The following is a 17,755-nucleotide window of genomic DNA, read 5'->3' as shown; positions in this document are numbered from 1 at the left end:
TGGGGTTGATGGTCTCGGCCTTCGAGGCGATCCCCTTTGCCCAGTTCCACACGCGGGGTCTCCAAGCGGAGATCCTGTCCAGGTGGGACGGGCGACCGCAATCTCTGGATCTTCAGATCTCGTTGAGCCATCGCACCAGAAGGGATCTTCTGTGGTGGCTCCAGTCCCCGATGGTGTCAGGGGGCAAGTCCTTTCGTCCTCTCTCGTGGACAGTGATCACCACGGATGCCAGCCTGTCGGGCTGGGGTGGTGTTCTGGGCGTTCTGTCCGCCCAGGGAACTTGGTCGGAGGGGGAGTCCTCCCTTCCGATCAACATTCTGGAATTGCGTGCGATAAATCTCTGCCTTCGTCGTTGGACGGACCGGCTGCAGGGCTGTCCGGTTCGGGTGCAGATGGACAATGCCACGGCGGTGGCCTACATCAACCACCAAGGGGGCACCAGGAGTGCCCGAGCGGCTCGGGAAGTAGCCGACATTCTATCTTGGGCCGAGACTCACGTCCCGGCGATAACGGCAGTTCACATTCCGGGGGTGGAGAACTGGCAGGCGGACTATCTGAGTCGCCAGACCCTGGATCAGGGGGAATGGTCTCTCCATCCGGCTGTCTTCCAGATGTTGTGCGCGAAGTGGGGTCTTCCAGATGTGGACCTGTTCGCATCTCGTCTGAACAACAAGGTGAAAAAGTTTGTGGCAAGGACGCGCGACCCTCGGGCAGACGCGTCGGACGCGTTGGTGGCCCCGTGGCATCAGTACCGACTGATGTATGCGTTTCCACCGATTCAATTGCTGTCCAGGTTCCTTCGCAGGTTGCACTCGGAACGCAGCACGGTGATTCTTGTGGCACCGGACTGGCCTCGCCGGTCCTGGTACGCGGACCTCGTGAATCTGGCGGTCGACGCCCCGTGGCGTCTGCCTCTTCGAGACGATCTCCTGTCTCAAGGGCCGATATTCCATCCTGCTTTACAGTCGCTGGCTTTGACGGCCTGGCTGTTGAGACCGAGGTCCTGAAGGATAGGGGTCTCTCCCCTGAGGTCATTCACACTTTGATCAACGCGAGGAAGCCTTCCTCGGGGAAGGTCTATTACCGTACTTGGAAGGCCTATTTTGCCTGGTGTGAGTCCAGGGGGTTTTCACCTCGCACGTACTCGGTTTCTCGAGTGTTGTCCTTCCTTCAAACGGGTGTCGACCAGCGTTTGGCGCTGGCTACGGTCAAGGGTCAGGTGTCTGCGCTGGCTGTTCTTTTTCAACGTCCTGTGGCTTCTTACCCCTTGGTTGGCACTTTTGTTCAGGGGGTGCGACATCTGGTCCCTCCTAGGAGGGAACCTCTGCCTCCTTGGGATTTGAATCTCGTTCTCTCCGTGTTACAACGTGCTCCTTTTGAACAGATCAGGGAGATCTCGTTGTCTATGTTGTCCAAAAGGAGTGTCGGAGCTGGCGGCTTTGTCCTGCAAGTCTCCGTATCTGGTTATTCACTTGGATAAGGTGGTCTTGCGACCTAACCCTTCTTTTCTTCCGAAGCGAGTTTCGGAATTTCATCTCAATGAGGATATTGTTTTGCCTTCGCTTTGCGCGAAGCCTAAGCATCCGAAGGAGGTGAGGTTGCACTCCTTGGATGTTGTTCGGGCGATAAGGGTTTACCTTAAATCGACTGAGTCTTTTCGCAAGACGGACTCTTTGTTTGTTCTTCCGGAAGGTCCTCGGAAGGGCATGGCGGCGTCGGCTTCTACCTTCGCCAAATGGATCAGACAGACCATTGAACAGGCATATGCTTTGCAGGGAAAAGTCCCCCCTATGCCTGTAAAGGCGCACTCTACTAGATCTCTGAGTACGTCTTGGGCCTGTCGTCATGGGGCTTCTGTGGCCCAGGTGTGTAAGGCGGCGACCTGGTCGACCGTGCACACTTTCACAAAATTCTATAAAGTGGATGTTCAGGCATCGGCAGATGCTTCCTTTGGCCGCAAGGTTCTTAGTGCGGCAGTTCCTTAGGGTCCCTTGTTTTGGACCCTGGCTGTTTTGGGATACGTGTTTTATCCCTGGGTTATTTGCTTTTCCTGGGTTGTTGCTCCTGTTGAGCAAGTTTTTTTTCATGTTGCCCAGCTGGTTTCCTTCCTTTGGTAAGGTTCCTTTCTTTGATGTGGAGACTGCGTTGCCTTACGGCGCAGCTGCGTTTCCCACCCCTCATGTTTGCACTGCTTTGGGACGTCCCCATTGTGACGAATATGAAGATGGCGGCGACTGTCGGAGGACGTAAGAGAAAACTGAATTTTTGTAAAATCTTACCTGTAAAATTCCTTTCTCTGAGTCCTCCGACAGTCGCCGCCCCCGCCCCTCTTTTGGGGTTTGGTTATATACTCTACTGCTATTCCACTGAAACTGAGATAAGGATGCAGGAAGTAGGAGGGTATTGACTGAGGGGACCACCCCCTGGGGGTGGGATATGTTAAAAGCTTTAATGTTAACATATTCTGTTGCCTAGCTACTCCTTCGGAGCAAAGTCTAATACCCCATTGTGACGAATATGAAGATGGCGGCGACTGTCGGAGGACTCAGAGAAAGGAATTTTACAGGTAAGATTTTACAAAAATTCCGTTTTTTTTTGTTTATGGCGCAAAAGACAGCTCTATTTGTGGGAAAAAAACAAACATTTGGACACAGAGTCGCACAACCACCCATTTCTCAGTTAAAGTAACGCAGTGGCGTATCGCAAAAAAATGGCCTGATCATTAGGGAAGGTAAATCTTCCCGAGGTCAAGTAGTTAAAGAACCAGTGGATGTGTCTAAACTCCAGTACAATGTAAGGATAGCATATATATTGTTAGGGAGATACATTTCCCTATGAAAATGTTGAGTCACTTCACTCTTGCTTATTGCCAATTGATGGCAAGTGATGTTTTAAGTTCCATTCAGATGGTTTCCTTTGATTTTCTCCCCACTTTTGATCTTTTGTTTACTGAAAACTATGAAACTATACTTTTGAAATTGCTAAAATATCATCTTATGTTTTCTTAGTTTCTCAAAATAGGAAGGAACTAATGAAACATTTTCTTCTTATCGTGCAAAATATTGTGAAAATAGCAAAGGCACATATTGCATAGTATATTAGGTTAGTTATCTTTACACAAAGGGGTTTATTTACTAAAGCTGAAAAGTGCAAAATCAGGCTCACTTCTGCATAGAAACCAATCAGCTTCTAGGTTTGATTGCCATAGTTTAATTGCACAAGCTGAGGTTAGAAGCTGATTGGTTTCTATCCAGAAGCGAGCCTGATTTTGCACTCCCCAGCTTTAGTAAATAAACCCCAAAGTTTGCTGTGATGCTCATATAAGAATAATAGGCAGTCAGAACTATGACTCTGGACCTAACTGAATAAATAGAAATAACAATTCTGCTAGATAACAAAGTGAAAACTAAATTAGGCAACATTTGCATGGGGATTACACAGCCTGCACTTTCCAGCGATAGGAATCAGCGGATTCCTGTAGCTGGAATTGACAGATATGTGCGAATAGCTGGTGCCACTGAGCCCATATAATGCAATGACAGGCTATTGGCGGCCACAGCTATTCTTGACCATTCGAACAGCCTGGATTTCATGCAGTAATCCTAGCTGGATGCACTTTGTGTGTCCAGCCATGATCTCTGCAGGTAATCTCTGACTGCAAACAGTCACAAAATTTCCACACGACTTTGTTTATATCTGTCAATTCCAACTGCAGGAATCTGCAGATTCCTGCCACTGGAAATCGCAGTGTGTGAGAGTAGAATGTTTTAAATCATAAAGGTCCTATTTCCTCAGATGTTTTCTTATGTTTTACATATGTCACATGCAGTTCATCATTTATCTATGCAAAGCTAATATCAGACCCCTAGAATTTGGGGCATACCTACAGTAATTGGAGGGATCGCAATTGTGACCCAGCCTCATGCTCCAGGGGGCCCATACAGCTCCCCTGTACACCTGGATAGGAGGGGCGGTAGGGGAAGCGGCATATAGAGGAACCGATCCCCAACATTTTTCTCCTGCAGCCGCTAAAAGCCTGCTTCTCCTGCTCTCTCTTCTGCAGACATTTAGCGGGTGCAGGAGGAAATGGAGGGCGTTGGTTCTTCTATATGCCACCTGCTTTCCTATGCAGGTCCTGCTGCCCCCGACCCCGGTGTACTCTCTTGTATAGAATAAGAGCCGGTTCACATTAGAGTGATCCGACTTGCCGGGGCGACCTCACAAGTCACGGAGCGGCCGGCACGGACTTCATAACATTGAAGTCTATGCAGGTCGCTCCGGGTCGCCCCAAAGAAGCTCCGGACCCTTTTTCTAAGTCGGAGCGACTTGTGTCGCTCCTATTAGAACGGGTCCACAGCTTCTCTATGGCAGGCGACCTGTCAGGCGAGCAGGTCGCCTGACAGGTCGCCCCAGTGTGAACCGGCTCTAAGCCTCGGTTCACATTTATGCGATGCGGGAAGGCTGCGAATCAGCAGCCTGTTCCCGCATCGCACACGCACCCCCGGCAGTTCACACTGCCATTTGCGATACGCTGGGGGTGTCCATGTAATGTTAACGACACCCCCAGTTTGATCGCATATCGCAGTGCGATCGTGCAGTTCGCACAGGATCGGAAACTGTATGGCTAAACTCGCACCGCACAGCCGATCGCATGTAATGTCGGAGCAGTGCGCTCCGACATTACATGCGAACGCCGCACACGCACAAGTGTGAACCGGGGCTAAGACAATAAAATTGTAAAAAAATAATAAATAAAAATGGTAAATAAAAAAACTAAATAAAATAAACTGCAGACACAAGTGGTGGAACTACCAGGGTCGCAAAGGTCACACATGCGACTGTGCCTTGACATTCTTGACATTCTGCCACCATAGAGGGGGACCTGCTGCAGAACATATGACAGGGTCCTGCTGCAGGACCATAATAAAGGGTCCCACGATGGGAGTAAAGGGCTCCAGAATTAGTGGAAAGGGCCCTGGGCCCGAAGGGAATGGCCCTGGCCGGGGGTCATGGGGACCCTTCATGATTTCTTGCATCGGAGGCCCTGAGGGTTCTAGTTACACTTCTTCCTAGAATCACTGCTGGAGCTTATTCACACCAGATGCAGTGTCATGCAGTTTGCTGTGTTTGTAAACTCTGCACTCGGTGGGTTGAACAAAAGACTCACAGATTCCAGGACCCACACAAGCTAATGTGGATGCAGGAATATCCAACGCTAAGTTTTTATATTCTGAGACTGGGATTACTCCCGTCTTATCAGAATACACTGATCAATGCTGCAGCCATCGGCTTCAATAGCTGATTGAATGCTGTTTTTCCCAGCAGGACCATTCCTCAGAAGCCGGTCATTAGAACAGAGGGGGATATACACATTGATCCAAATGATTCCTGTTCTTGCTGAACCGGCCAAATTTCTATGTTTGTATCCAGCTTAAAGTGGTTCTAAAGGCTAAAGGTTTTTTATACCTTGATGAATCCTATGCATTTAGATAAAAAAAAACCTTCAGTGTGCAGCAGCCCCGCAATACTAACTGAGCCCCATCTCGATCCAGCAATGTTGCACGAGAGCCTCAGCCACCCGGGACTCTCCCTCCCTAATGGCTCCTGCTGCTGTCAATCAAAGCCAGTGAGCCAATGAGGAGAGAGAGGGGGTGGGGCCAAGCCGCATCTCCATGTCTGAATAGACATACGAACAGCTGCTCGGCTCAGGTGCCCCCATAGCAAGCGGTTTGCTGGGGGGGGCACTCAGTAGGAGGGAGGGGCCAGGAGCTCCAGCAAGGGACCTGAGAAGTGGAGGATCTTTGCTGTTCTGTACAAAACGAACTGCACAGAGTAGGTAAGTATAATATGTTTGTAATTTTTAAACAAAAAATAAAGAATTTAATATTCTTGTGATTAGGACTCTTCTCACTGGAACAGTGCTTTGCATGACATTTTGGAAATATCCTGCATGTGGCATTTTACCTGTGATGATCTGTATATTCCAGATCAAATCAGAAAAAAATACATCCGACTGCATCTGACATCGCATGTCAGTGCGTATAAAAGTTGCTTTCGTTTTCAATCGCATCTGGTGGGAAGACAACATCTGTCTCAAGATTATGTAAGTTTTCTGTATATCTTACATATACAGTGAATTGTAGCATTTTTTTTTTTTTTCTTTTTTTTTTACTTGTTTACTTTAGCAAAGCAAGGAGTCAGGTTATTGTCCCAGAGGTGAATGTGAAAGGACAGGAGGAATATTTTAGGTAGGTTTTTGTTTTTTTACCCATACAAAAGCCCTAGTCTACAGATAATTGGTCATTATGTGGGCTGTTCCTGACAGTCACAGCTAAGCAAAGATACATCAGTCTGCATATCTGCAGGGGTGGAGGATGTGCTCTACAATGGCCGCATAGATGCATTCTTGGTATAATCCCTTCTGTTTAGTATATATTCTTAGACTAGTTACAAATGTAATTCCTAGCTTACCTGAGGCTATATATCCTACGACTGTGCTTCTGGCACTGATGGAAGATATTCACTCCAATGAGTCTGAACACTCACACTTTATTTTTTTGAGTGCACCCATCAATCATAATGGAATGAATTAGTCTGTAAGAAAGAGGTTGTTAGAACTGTCAAAAGGCAGATAATTATAATGTGGCTTCAACCCATGCATTGTGTGTGTGAGAGAGATTACAGTCTGGTTTATTTCCCAGTCATAGATCGGAATGCTGGAATAGATGAGAACCCATATGGTTATTCATATGTATGTATGTTTTACTAAACATTCACAAATTAGGCATTTAAAAAAAATGATTATGCATAATAGTAAATGGCATTATGGAGATACAATTTAACAATATACTTTATGACAATATAAAAGTAGTCTATGCCTATAGTATAAGTGAATATGATATTGTATTTTGTTCATGACTTCAGATGAGATTCTCTATTCTCTATTCATAGTGAGACTGACAAAAATGAAAGTAAAGCTGTCATAAAAGAAACATAAAGGTTGCGATTTTTCTTCTTTCCTTCTGAAACTGTTAGGGCACTTTCACACAGGCATTGGAAATAGGCCTTTGTTGTTAACGTTCCCTGAATACCTATCAATGCCACTCAAAATTTATACAATAAGGAGCAGATGGAGGTGTTCATACTGCAGCATTAGCATTGCTTCGCATTGGGGCGAGGTAGAAATAACGCTGCCTGTAGGGTTTAGCAAGTGTTAACTCTTTGCAACTGCTTCCATTCTCTTCTACTGAAACGCACCACAACTGCACCTTTAAACGCACTGTAAATGCGCCTATGGTGTCTACAGTGCATTAACGATGCAGTTGCAAAGCGTCAAAAGTGATCATTTGCCATTTTAGCCTGGTAAATAAACAACAACACACAGGGAAGTTTTGCCTGATGCAACATGAACGCCTGTACAACAAATTCTAAATGCTTAATAATGCTATAGGTATGGTAATACGCTTTAAGGCTGCTTTAAAATTAAATGCACGTGTGAAAGAGCCCTTTGGCACATGGCTGTTTTGTTGGCCGCCTTGCTTCAGTGTTTCAAGGCACTGACTTTAAGGGCTCTTTCACACAGGCGGACCGTTCAGATCCGCCTGTCCGTTTTTTTGGCGGATCTGAACGATCCCCCCATGCATCCCTATGGGGCATAGGATGTCAGTGGAGACATGTCCGCTGACATCCGATCCGATCCGTCAAATCTGGATGGATGGAAACCGTATTTTCCATCCGTCCAGCGGATCGGATGAGAACGGACCGCGGAGACACAGCTGTCATCCTCCTGCTCAGTGGGGGATTGGCAGATCGATCCCCCGCTGAGAAAAACGGACTCCGTCCAACGGACAGTGTGTGTGAAAGGGGCCTAAAACAAGTATACAGATAAGGATATCTGATTTTAGTCTAATATTCCTCATCTATATAGTTTAAGATCTGTTACTCAGAAAGCACTGAAGGTACTAAATCAGCATGGCAGTCAAAATAGTAGCATGTTGTAAGGAGTTCAGATATTTATCTCATGACGGGTAATTTCATATTGTACATATCTGAGCATAAAGTCAGGTTTCTTTTCAGAAGATAAAGATTTTTTTCAAAAAATGAAGCAGTATGTCTGTACTTTTTATCTCGTGTTCCTTTTCCTTCACCTTGTTGTCTTCCTTCCAGGGTGCCTTCTAACCATAATTCTGCTGATGAGAGCTCTTGATCCATTGCTTTATGAAGAAGAGACTCTCCATTATTTTGAAACCCTGAAGGTATGCACAATTAGTAAAAATGAAGCCCACATGTAAGAAGCCAAAGAAGGTCTATCTCCATTGTCATTAATCTGAATTCTGACATTTAAAGGGGGTTTTCTGGGGGATTTCGTATCCAAGCATCTGATTCTGACACCTTTCTCTTGTAATGTTTTACAAAACCCTTGTAAGCATCCTACCTTGTTTAACTTTGACCTGTCTTTATATATGGCAAGCCATGTATTGATACCAGACATTAGTGTAGGGAAAGGGTGATAATAAAAGTAAATATGTCACTTTTGTTAATGTTGAAACTAGCCACAGTGTAAAAATATAGGTACTAATCTAATGTCCCTGAACTCCGAATCTTGGGGTGCTTAAATATTTAGCACTTCCTGCAGTGTCAAAGGCTGCCTCATTATTTGGGTTCTCAGCAAACTGTTGAAAAAATTGAATAATATTGTTTATATATCGTTGTATATACAATACAGATGAGCTGGATATAAATAATGTTATCGGTGCAAGCTGAATAAATACGCTTGTGTTCCGTAAGTACACTATATATATATATATATATAAGGACAGATATATTTTCCTATGGCCTATCTAATGAAAAGCCTCTGCTTCCCAGTCGTTGCAAGTATTCAACCAGTTGGATGGCTCGAATACTTGTTCCCCCTGCCGCATGCTGCAGTTTCTCCTGTCGGCTTGTATGTCCTGTAGTGACATTCGCCGCATGTAAAGTAAGCATATCCATGCTTCTTTTAGAGGCGAGTTATTCAGTAAAAGGTCACGCTGTGGTGACAGGTTTACTTTAAGATACACTTTAATACAAACATCTGTAATGGCCGAAAATGTAAATGTCAAAGTCACATTAAAATTACTTTTAAGGCAAAGACTGCAATAATGCCTCATGAAATGATATAATTCCATTAAAAATATTAAGAGAAGACTTTTTTGTTTCATAGATTATAATGAGAAAACTACTAAAATGCATTCCACTTGATCACACATTTCTCATAGCTAGATTCAAAATTCTACATCTTCGAGCAAAAGTACAGACATTCCTAAAATTCCTATCTTCTTTTTTTAACAAACTCTGTCACTTTGTCTAATTTGAAACGAACTATTGATTACACAGTCAGCTGAGAAAAAAAAACGGTGTTATTCCATTGCAGGCTGTGGACCCAATGCGCTCTGGCTATTATGATGATCTTCGCAGCAAGTTCCAGATGGAAAATGCCATATTAAAAATGGAGTATGCAGAGTCCAATTTGGTTATTGTTGTAGATAAGGTAGTCTGTGGGAAAACTTTACAACAAGCTATCTGTTGCTTATTGCCAGTAACAATTTCTAACACATTCTATTTTGTTCTCAGAAGTTAACAAGATTATGCCACCTAGACCATTTAGTATTAATCAGTCACATGTGTCTGTCAAACAATCAGCTTCGCTCCCTTCCCAGAGACATTTCCATGCTGCTAAGTATTGAGGTATGTGAATTTTTATCAAGGAGGGTAGGGCCTTGTGTATTATATGGATGTATATAAATTTGGTAATGTACACTGTGTGCACAATTATTAGGCAAGTCAGTATTTTTACCAAATCATCATTTTTATGCATATTGTCCAACTTCAAGCTGTATAAACTTGCATGATTATTGGATTTAAGCATATCGGGATCAACACTCTATTATCAAGATGTGCATAATTATTAGGTTGCTTCTTTTCCTCAGGCAAAATGGGCCAAAAAAGAGATTTAACTGACTCTGAAAAGTCAAAAATTGTAAAAAGTCTTTCAGATGTTGGGGCGTAAGCACAGAACCATCAAACGTTTTGCTGCAAATAGTCAACAGGGTCGCAAGAAATGTGTTGAGAAAAAAAGATGCAAATTAACTGCCAAAGTTTTAAAAGAATCAAACGTGAAGTTACTAAGAACCCATTATCCTCCAGTGCTGTCATATTCAGAACTGCAACCTACCTACCTAGACCGATACATGGCCAAGGTAAAGAAGGCTTAAACCCAACCACCACTGAACAGGACACATACAGTATGTTGAAAGGTCAATACTGGGCCAAGAAACATCTGAAGACAGATTTTTTTAAAGGTTTTATGAACTGATGAGATAACAGTGACTCTTGAAGGACCTGTGGCTGAGCTCCACTTCAACTCAGACATATCAGCAAGGTGGAGGTGAGGTACTGGTATGGGCTGGTATTATTAAAGATGAACTAGTTGGACCTTTAAAAGTTGAAGATGGACTCAAAATCAATTTCCAGACCTACTGCCATGTTTTAGAAAACATTTTCTTCAAGTAGTGGTACATACAAGTCTGCATCTTTCAAGAATACCATGATGTTTGTGCAAGGCAATGCTCCATCACATGCATCCAAGTACACCACTGCGTAGCTAGGCAGAAAAGGCCTTAAAGATGAAACATTGCCCTCTTCCTCACCTAAATTAAACCCTACTGAGAACTTGTGGGCCCTTCTTAAATGGGAGATTTATGGTGAAGGAATTCAGTACACCCCCCTGAACAGTGCCTGGGAGGCTGTGGTTGCTACTGCACAAAAAGTTGATTGTCAACAGCTGAAGAAACTGACAGACTCCATGCATGGAAGGCTTATAACTGTTTTTGAAAAGAAGGGTGGCTATGTTGGTCACTGATTTTTATTTTTTTATTAAAATGTCAGAAATTTTTATTTGTAAATTTTGACGTTTGTTTATTATTCTCACTTTTACAAATGAAAATAAACAAATGAGATGGGAAAATTTTTCATTTAGTTGCATATTAATTCTGCACACTAATAGTTGCCCAATAATTGTGCACACATAGATATTCTCTTAAGAAAGCCAAAACCTCACTTTTACTTTAAGTGCTCAGGTTTGAGGTTTATTTACATTTTGGATTGACCAAGAGTACTGTAGTTCAATAATTAAATTCATTCTCAAAAATAAAACTTGCCTAATAAGTGTGCACACGGTGTCGTTTTCACACATGCGTTATTCAAAGCTGCATGACTCTTTTATAACTCAGTTGGAATCCTATTAGCGCAACACTGCTGAAAATATGTAAAGGGTTCTCTGATACATTGGAATAATTTTTTTACACTGAAGGTGACTATGACACTAATGTCTTTCTGTTCAGTATGTTACATATCTTAGAGATGTGGTAATATAATAAAGTAGAAGATCCATTTTATGCCCCCCCCCCACCCCTTCTCTTCTTCTGGACCCTTTTTTTTTATGGAGGGGGGAAATGGGTACCTAGTTTATGCACGTACCCACTTATGGTCGGATCACCTAGGTGATTTCACTGGAAGCTCAGCAACCCCCCTCTCTGCCCTTAGCCTTCTGGGACACGTCACAGGTCCCAGCAGGCTGCAGGACCATTTACACTGCACAGTGCAGCTTGCACATACACAGTGAGAGGCTGGCTGTGAGGTCGCAAGGAGTGACAGCTGGCATCCCACACTAAACATGCTGGCACTGGGGACCCAAAGACCGGCGAAGCACTGGCCCATATGAGGATAACGCTGGATCCCTGGACAGGTAAGTGACCTTTTTTAAAAGTCAGCAGCTACAATATTTAAAGCTTCTGACTTTTGATTTTTTTTTTTTTTTTTTTTAAACAGAATGAAGAACCGCTTTAAACATCCAGAAATTAGGATGATAGGAGTGGTTCTTCAACCTTTCACCTGCATAGGCTCCTGCAAATATAAATACATAATTTTAAGTGTCAAATTACTTTTCATTCATGTGAACACCACTGCAGATCTGCTTTATTGCAGACCAGTGCTGCTCACCCTACTGGTTTATATATAGGGTATACATACTAATTATGTCACCTAGAGATGCCCCGAATGAAGATTTTGATGCCAAAACTGAAAATTCAGGATGAACTTTGCGGAAACCGAAAATTACAGTTTTTAAAAAATATATATCTATTTTTTATATATAATTGTATTCAACTTCTGTATTCTATTCAAAAAAATATAATGAATTTAAATTAATATGAATTGTTTGTATGTCTTCACACTGGTCCATCACTCTTCCCCCTGTAGTGTTAAAATCTTGTTTGCTTCATTTTTGGCCAGTTAAAAAACCACACCAAAAATGCACCTCCCTAAAAAAAGGCATTAAAAATGCAGAAATAGCGCATCAATAACGCACCCATTTTACTTTTTTGATGCAGTTTTTGAGTCACATGACATAATCGGCACCTTTTTCTCTATCGGAAAAGTGCTGAAAACACAATTTTCAGCTGATATGTTTCAGCCGCCGAAATTTTGGTGCATCTTTAATTTCACCTGTGCCCAAATTGCAGTTTATGAGTTTAGGAAGGGGACTTGTGTGTTTCTACCAGAGGAGAAAGTCATCTACATGTACAAACTATAAACAAATCACTAACATTCATACTTCTGGCCACTTTCCTAAATTATCTATACTGCAACAAGGCACAGCATTAAAGAGAAACTATGGTTAGTAAAAAAAAAATTAAAGTCAGCAGCTACTGTAGAGCAATCAAGACGACAATAGTGGAAGTGAAAGCAAGGTTAAAAAAAAAAAGCCACCAGTAGAGAAGGGGGAGAGGATGAGGTTATGCGGAACATTCACTTTTACAATACTGCTTGGGTTAGCAAATCATGTTCCAGCCTTCTCAATCTAGAGCAGGAAATGAAGTCTAGCTCAAAAAATATTGTGTGGTCTTTGGGAACAATTTAGCCATTATTCTCTATGTTTTTTTAATATTACAGTGAAATGTCTATCAATGCTTTTCTTGATTAGAAAAACTTCCCCTTTCTTGCTGTTTCTCAGCTTTGCAACATTCAGGAAAAGCTACAACTTCCAAAAAATAAAAAACACAGCAGAATTAAAAAAACTTGACATTATGTACGTTTTGTTACTGGTAATTTTATATTCTGACTGAAAGTGTGCACACTAGACAGTAACGTTCAGAAAAATCCTGACATAGGACAACCCATGTAAACAGTTGAAGGGTCTTCAATGACAAGACGTTTACAATACATACAAGAGGTTCTTGAAAATGTAAGTTGAAGGAATTAAAAGGAAAAGAAAAAGTAGGATTTGGGTCTGAGTTTTTCTGTAAAATAAAATGATTATTTCAGCATTGAGTATGTTTTAGAGATTTGTGCATTACTGTAACTATATGAAGATGTGTGGATGCCATCTCTATGTTTGAAGCTGGTATCCTGCAGTTGGTTTTATTCTTTTCTATTTTGTTTTGCAGATGCTCGAAGTTGATAATAATGAGGTTTCACATCTGGAAGGAGAGTGGAACTTACCACATCTAGAGGAATTATCCCTACAATGCAATAGTATCCTTTATATTGGTATAATATGTTATTTTTTTATTTGTAAGCTTTGGGAGAGGTTGTACTGTGGAACAGAATTTAGTAAAACTGTTGTTATAAAGGGAATCTATAAGGGTAGAAATATGGGAGCTGCCATCACTGACTTTTTTTTAAATGCGCTGTCCTGTCTTAACTTCACTACCAAGTCATGGACTACGAACAAACATCAGCATACAGTGAGGGAAAAAATGATTTGCGCCCCTGCTGATTTTGTTCGTTTGCCCACTGACAAAGAAATGTTTAGTCTATAATGTTAATGGTAGGTTTATTTTAACAGTAAGAGACAGAACAACAACAAAAAATCCAGAAAAACATATTTTAAAAATGTTATATAAATTGATTTGCATTTTAATGAGTAAAATAAGTATTTGACCCTTTCGCAAAACATGACTTTGTACTTGGTGGCAAAACCCTTGTTGGCAATCACAGAGGTCAGACATTTCTTGTAGTTGGCCACCAGGTTTGCATACATCTCAGGAGGGATTTTGTCCCACTCCTCTTTGCAAATCCTCTTTAAGTCATTAAGGTTTCGAGGCTGACTTTTGGTAACTCGAACCTTCAGCTCCCTCCACATATTTTCCATGGGATTAAGGTCTGGAGACTGACTAGGCCACTCCAGGACCTTAATGTGCTTCTTCTTGAGCCACTCCTTTGTTGCCTTGGCCATGTGTTTTGGGTCATTGTCATTATGCTGGAATAGCCACCCATGACGCAGTTTTAATGCCCTGGCAGAGAGAAGGAGGTTGTCACCTAAGATTTGACGGTACATGGCCCCATCCATGATCCCTTTGATACAGTGAAGTTGTCCTGTCCCCTTAGCAGAAAAACATGCCCAAAGCATAATGTTTCCACCTTTATGTTTGACGGTGGGGATGGTGTTCTTGGGGTCATTGGCAGCATTCCTCCACCTCCAAACAGTGGGCGAGTTGAGTTGATGCCAAAGAGCCTGATTCTGGTCTCATCTGCCCACAACACTCACCCAGTTCTCCTCTAAATCATTCAGATGTTCATAAGCAATCTTCAGACGGGCCTATACATGTGTTTTCTTGAGCAGGGGGAACATTGTGGGCACTGCAGGATTTCAGTCCTTCACGCCGTAGTGTGTTAACAATTGTTTTCTTGGTGACTATGGTCCCAGCTGCCTTGGATCATGACAAGATTTCCCTGTGTAGTTCTGGGCTGATTCCTCACTGTTCTCATGATCATTGAAACTCCACGAGGTGAGATCTTGCCTGGAGCCTCAGACCAAGGGAGAATGACAGTTATTTTGTGTTTCTTCCGTTTGCGAATAATCACACCAACTGTTGTCACCCTCTTACCAAGCTGCTTGGCGATGGTCTTGTAGCCCATTCCAGCCTTCTGTAGGTCCACAATCTTGTCCCTGACATCCTTGGACAGCTCCTTGGTCTTGGCCATAGTGGAGAGATTAGAATCTGATTGATTGCTTCTGTGGACAGGTGTCTTTTATACAGGTTACAAACTGAGACTAGGAGCACTCCCTTTAAGAGAGTGCTCCTAATCTCAGCTCGTTACCTGTATAGAAGACACGTGGGAGCCAAACGTCTTGCTTATTGATAAGAGATCAAATACTTATTTCACTCATTAAAATGCAAATCAATTTATAACTTTTTTGAAATGCGTTTTTCTAGATTTTTTTGTTGTTGTTATTCGGTCTCCTAAAGGTAAAATAAACCTACCGTTGAAATATAGACTGATCATTTCTTTGTCAGTGGGCAAATGTACAAAATCAGCAGGGGATCAAATACTTTTTACCTCACTGTATCATATGTTTCTATCTGATTATTATTGAACCGGCTGATGCCACTGTGTGTACAGCCCTTAAACTCAGGGAGACCCAGGAGGCGTAGCTGAGAGTCTAGTTGTACCTGGGAACCCATGATGTCATGCAAAGAGGTGTAGTTTTTACTTCAATAAGATTTATAAATCAACTGTAGAAGACGGTCCTAGCACTTGCTGGACTTTCTTGGGCGTCCTGAATCCTTATGAAACAAGTGCAGTGGAAATTTTTTTTTTTATGGGATTAAGTTATTTTCATGGCAAAGAGGGACTTTGCAATTAATTGCAATTCATCTGATCACTCTTCATAACATTCTGGAGTATATGCAAATTGTGATTATAAAAACGCAGGCAGCAGACTTTGTGAAAATCAATATTTGTGTCATTCTCAAAACTTTTGGCCACGGCTGTACACAGTGTGTATGTCTAATAACAAAAAATTCTAGTAATCAATTTTCCATGTAGTTGTGCAAACCCATGCCACATTGCTACCTTACCTGAATTGTAACACTAGGAAATTAATAAATGTATCGCTTCCAGTTCCATAGTCCAGTCATTTAAATGTATTAGCCCTTTAATGCTAAATGGTTTAATAGTTGAAGTGGAGTAGGTCACAACTGTACTTCTCACAAAAAATATAAACTATTTGATTAACATTAAACCCCAATTTTTACTAGTGTACTGTTTAGCTTCAGTATAAGTTTCCCTGTTAGGAGCAGAATTGCGTACATGACATCTCTTGTAAGGCTCATAAATTTGTATGTCCCGTTTATTTACACGGTCTATTTATCTTGTGTGTTTCTTGTCTTTCATTTATGGTTTCTTCAAATATACTGTATGGTTCAGGGCTGAGTCTACAATTCAGAAATCTGTTTTTGCTTAACTGGTTATCTTAGAAATATCAAAAGTCTCAGACCTCCAACCACTGGTCAGCTGTCCTCGCCTCTCAGTGCTACGTTTACAAGGAAACCCCCTGTGTGAGATTGTGGATGTACAAGATCAGTTGAAGGCTTTTCTTCCACAGGTGGATACTATCGAGATTTAACTTATTTATTATGGCAGTTTGTGTCCTACATCAATAAACAGTATGCCCTGGCTTTTGTGGTCTTTATTTTGTGGTGGTGGTTTACCATGGAAGATTAGAGTGGAAGGTTTTGGGAAAAATCTTAAACCTGAATTCACAGGTAAACTACCTGCCTAAATGATTTATATTTCTGCCCATTCAGTCCTGAGATTTACACAGTTCTGCCATACAATACAATCCTGCCTGGTGGAGGGGGAAAGGTGATACCTGATTTGTCTGTGTGGCAGGTTTAAAAACGGCTTGCACACACTGGCCGAATATTCGGCGGTAACAGCCGGTTCAATAGACATTTGGCCCTTGTGTACGGCAGCCGGTCCGTCAGAAGCCGGCCGAATGTCCGGCTCCTGACTAAAGGGCATGATCAAAAAAGGTCTGTCAATCGGCATCCAATCAGTGCTCTCAAGCCAATGGCTGCTGTGTTCTGGCGGGGGCCGTCACAATAGCTTAGTGGGGGAGATAGCTGTACTAACATTGGATAATTAGTACAGCAGCTCTCAGGTTTCATTCTGCCCGCTGGGTTGAGCGAAAGAAAAAACTGTTAGTGTGTACTAGGCTTTACTCTCAAAGGACTTCTTCCCTCCAGCACTCAGTAAAAGAAGGAGAAGAAGCACATTGCTGAGCTCATCTGTCACTCTGCTTTCTCCTCCTGTTAACATGTGACTTGTGCTGCTCCTTCATCCCACTCTCTGGGTTCTGCTGTACAGTAGACTGCAAGAGGCAGACACTAAATGCATTTAATGATGTGTTAATGAATAAAGAGCTACATTCATTTGTGCCTTTTACTATATATTTGCCTGGAGCTCAGTTTTTAAACATTCCTAATAAAATGGTGTCAGGAAAAGGAAACAGACTACCATAACTACTACCATAATTTTATATAACCATTATAGTTCCACTATAATACAACATAGCGTAGCTCCACTATGAATACAACATAGCGTAGCTCCGACACATGTTTTAAAGCCCAACTCTGGGCACCAAGATTTTCCAATTATTAGAGCTGCAAAGCTGATACTACAGCTCCCACTGTACTTCTGATCCAATCTGGACTTGAGTGCTGTAAGTTTCATAGTACTCAACTCTGGTGTCCTGCCATGCCCCCCTCTCACCTGTGGTCATTCACAAAACACAAGACTGAAGGTTACATTTTGTGAATGGTGGAGGTACCACACCAGTACTGAGGTCTATGAGACCTGCCGGGCTTATTCTGGATTGAACCAGAAGTAAAGGGGGAGATGTACTATCAAGCAAAGTGACAAAGAGAGA

At 42.4% G+C, this 17,755-nt stretch overlaps 1 protein-coding gene across 1 annotated transcript in view; it reads left to right on the top strand.

The window, feature by feature from the left end:
* The window catches only part of RABGGTA (Rab geranylgeranyltransferase subunit alpha), a gene marked incomplete at its 5' end in the record, with an annotated part of 58,018 nt that extends 41,516 nt beyond the window's left edge, over positions 1–16,502 (top strand). The window contains 5 exons of the mRNA XM_082243295.1: positions 8,167–8,255; positions 9,413–9,529; positions 9,613–9,726; positions 13,485–13,572; positions 16,302–16,502. Coding sequence (XP_082099421.1) covers positions 8,167–8,255; positions 9,413–9,529; positions 9,613–9,726; positions 13,485–13,572; positions 16,302–16,450 — 557 coding nt within the window. The 3' untranslated portion in view covers positions 16,451–16,502. The remainder of the gene's footprint in view (positions 1–8,166; positions 8,256–9,412; positions 9,530–9,612; positions 9,727–13,484; positions 13,573–16,301) is intronic.
* Between the last annotated feature and the right edge of the window lie 1,253 nt (positions 16,503–17,755).

Source organism: Pelophylax lessonae, assembly GCF_965119305.1.
Source record: "Pelophylax lessonae genome assembly, chromosome: 1".
In the NCBI taxonomy this organism is placed as follows: domain Eukaryota; kingdom Metazoa; phylum Chordata; class Amphibia; order Anura; family Ranidae; genus Pelophylax; species Pelophylax lessonae.
This window is presented reverse-complemented; position numbering and strand designations above follow the sequence as displayed.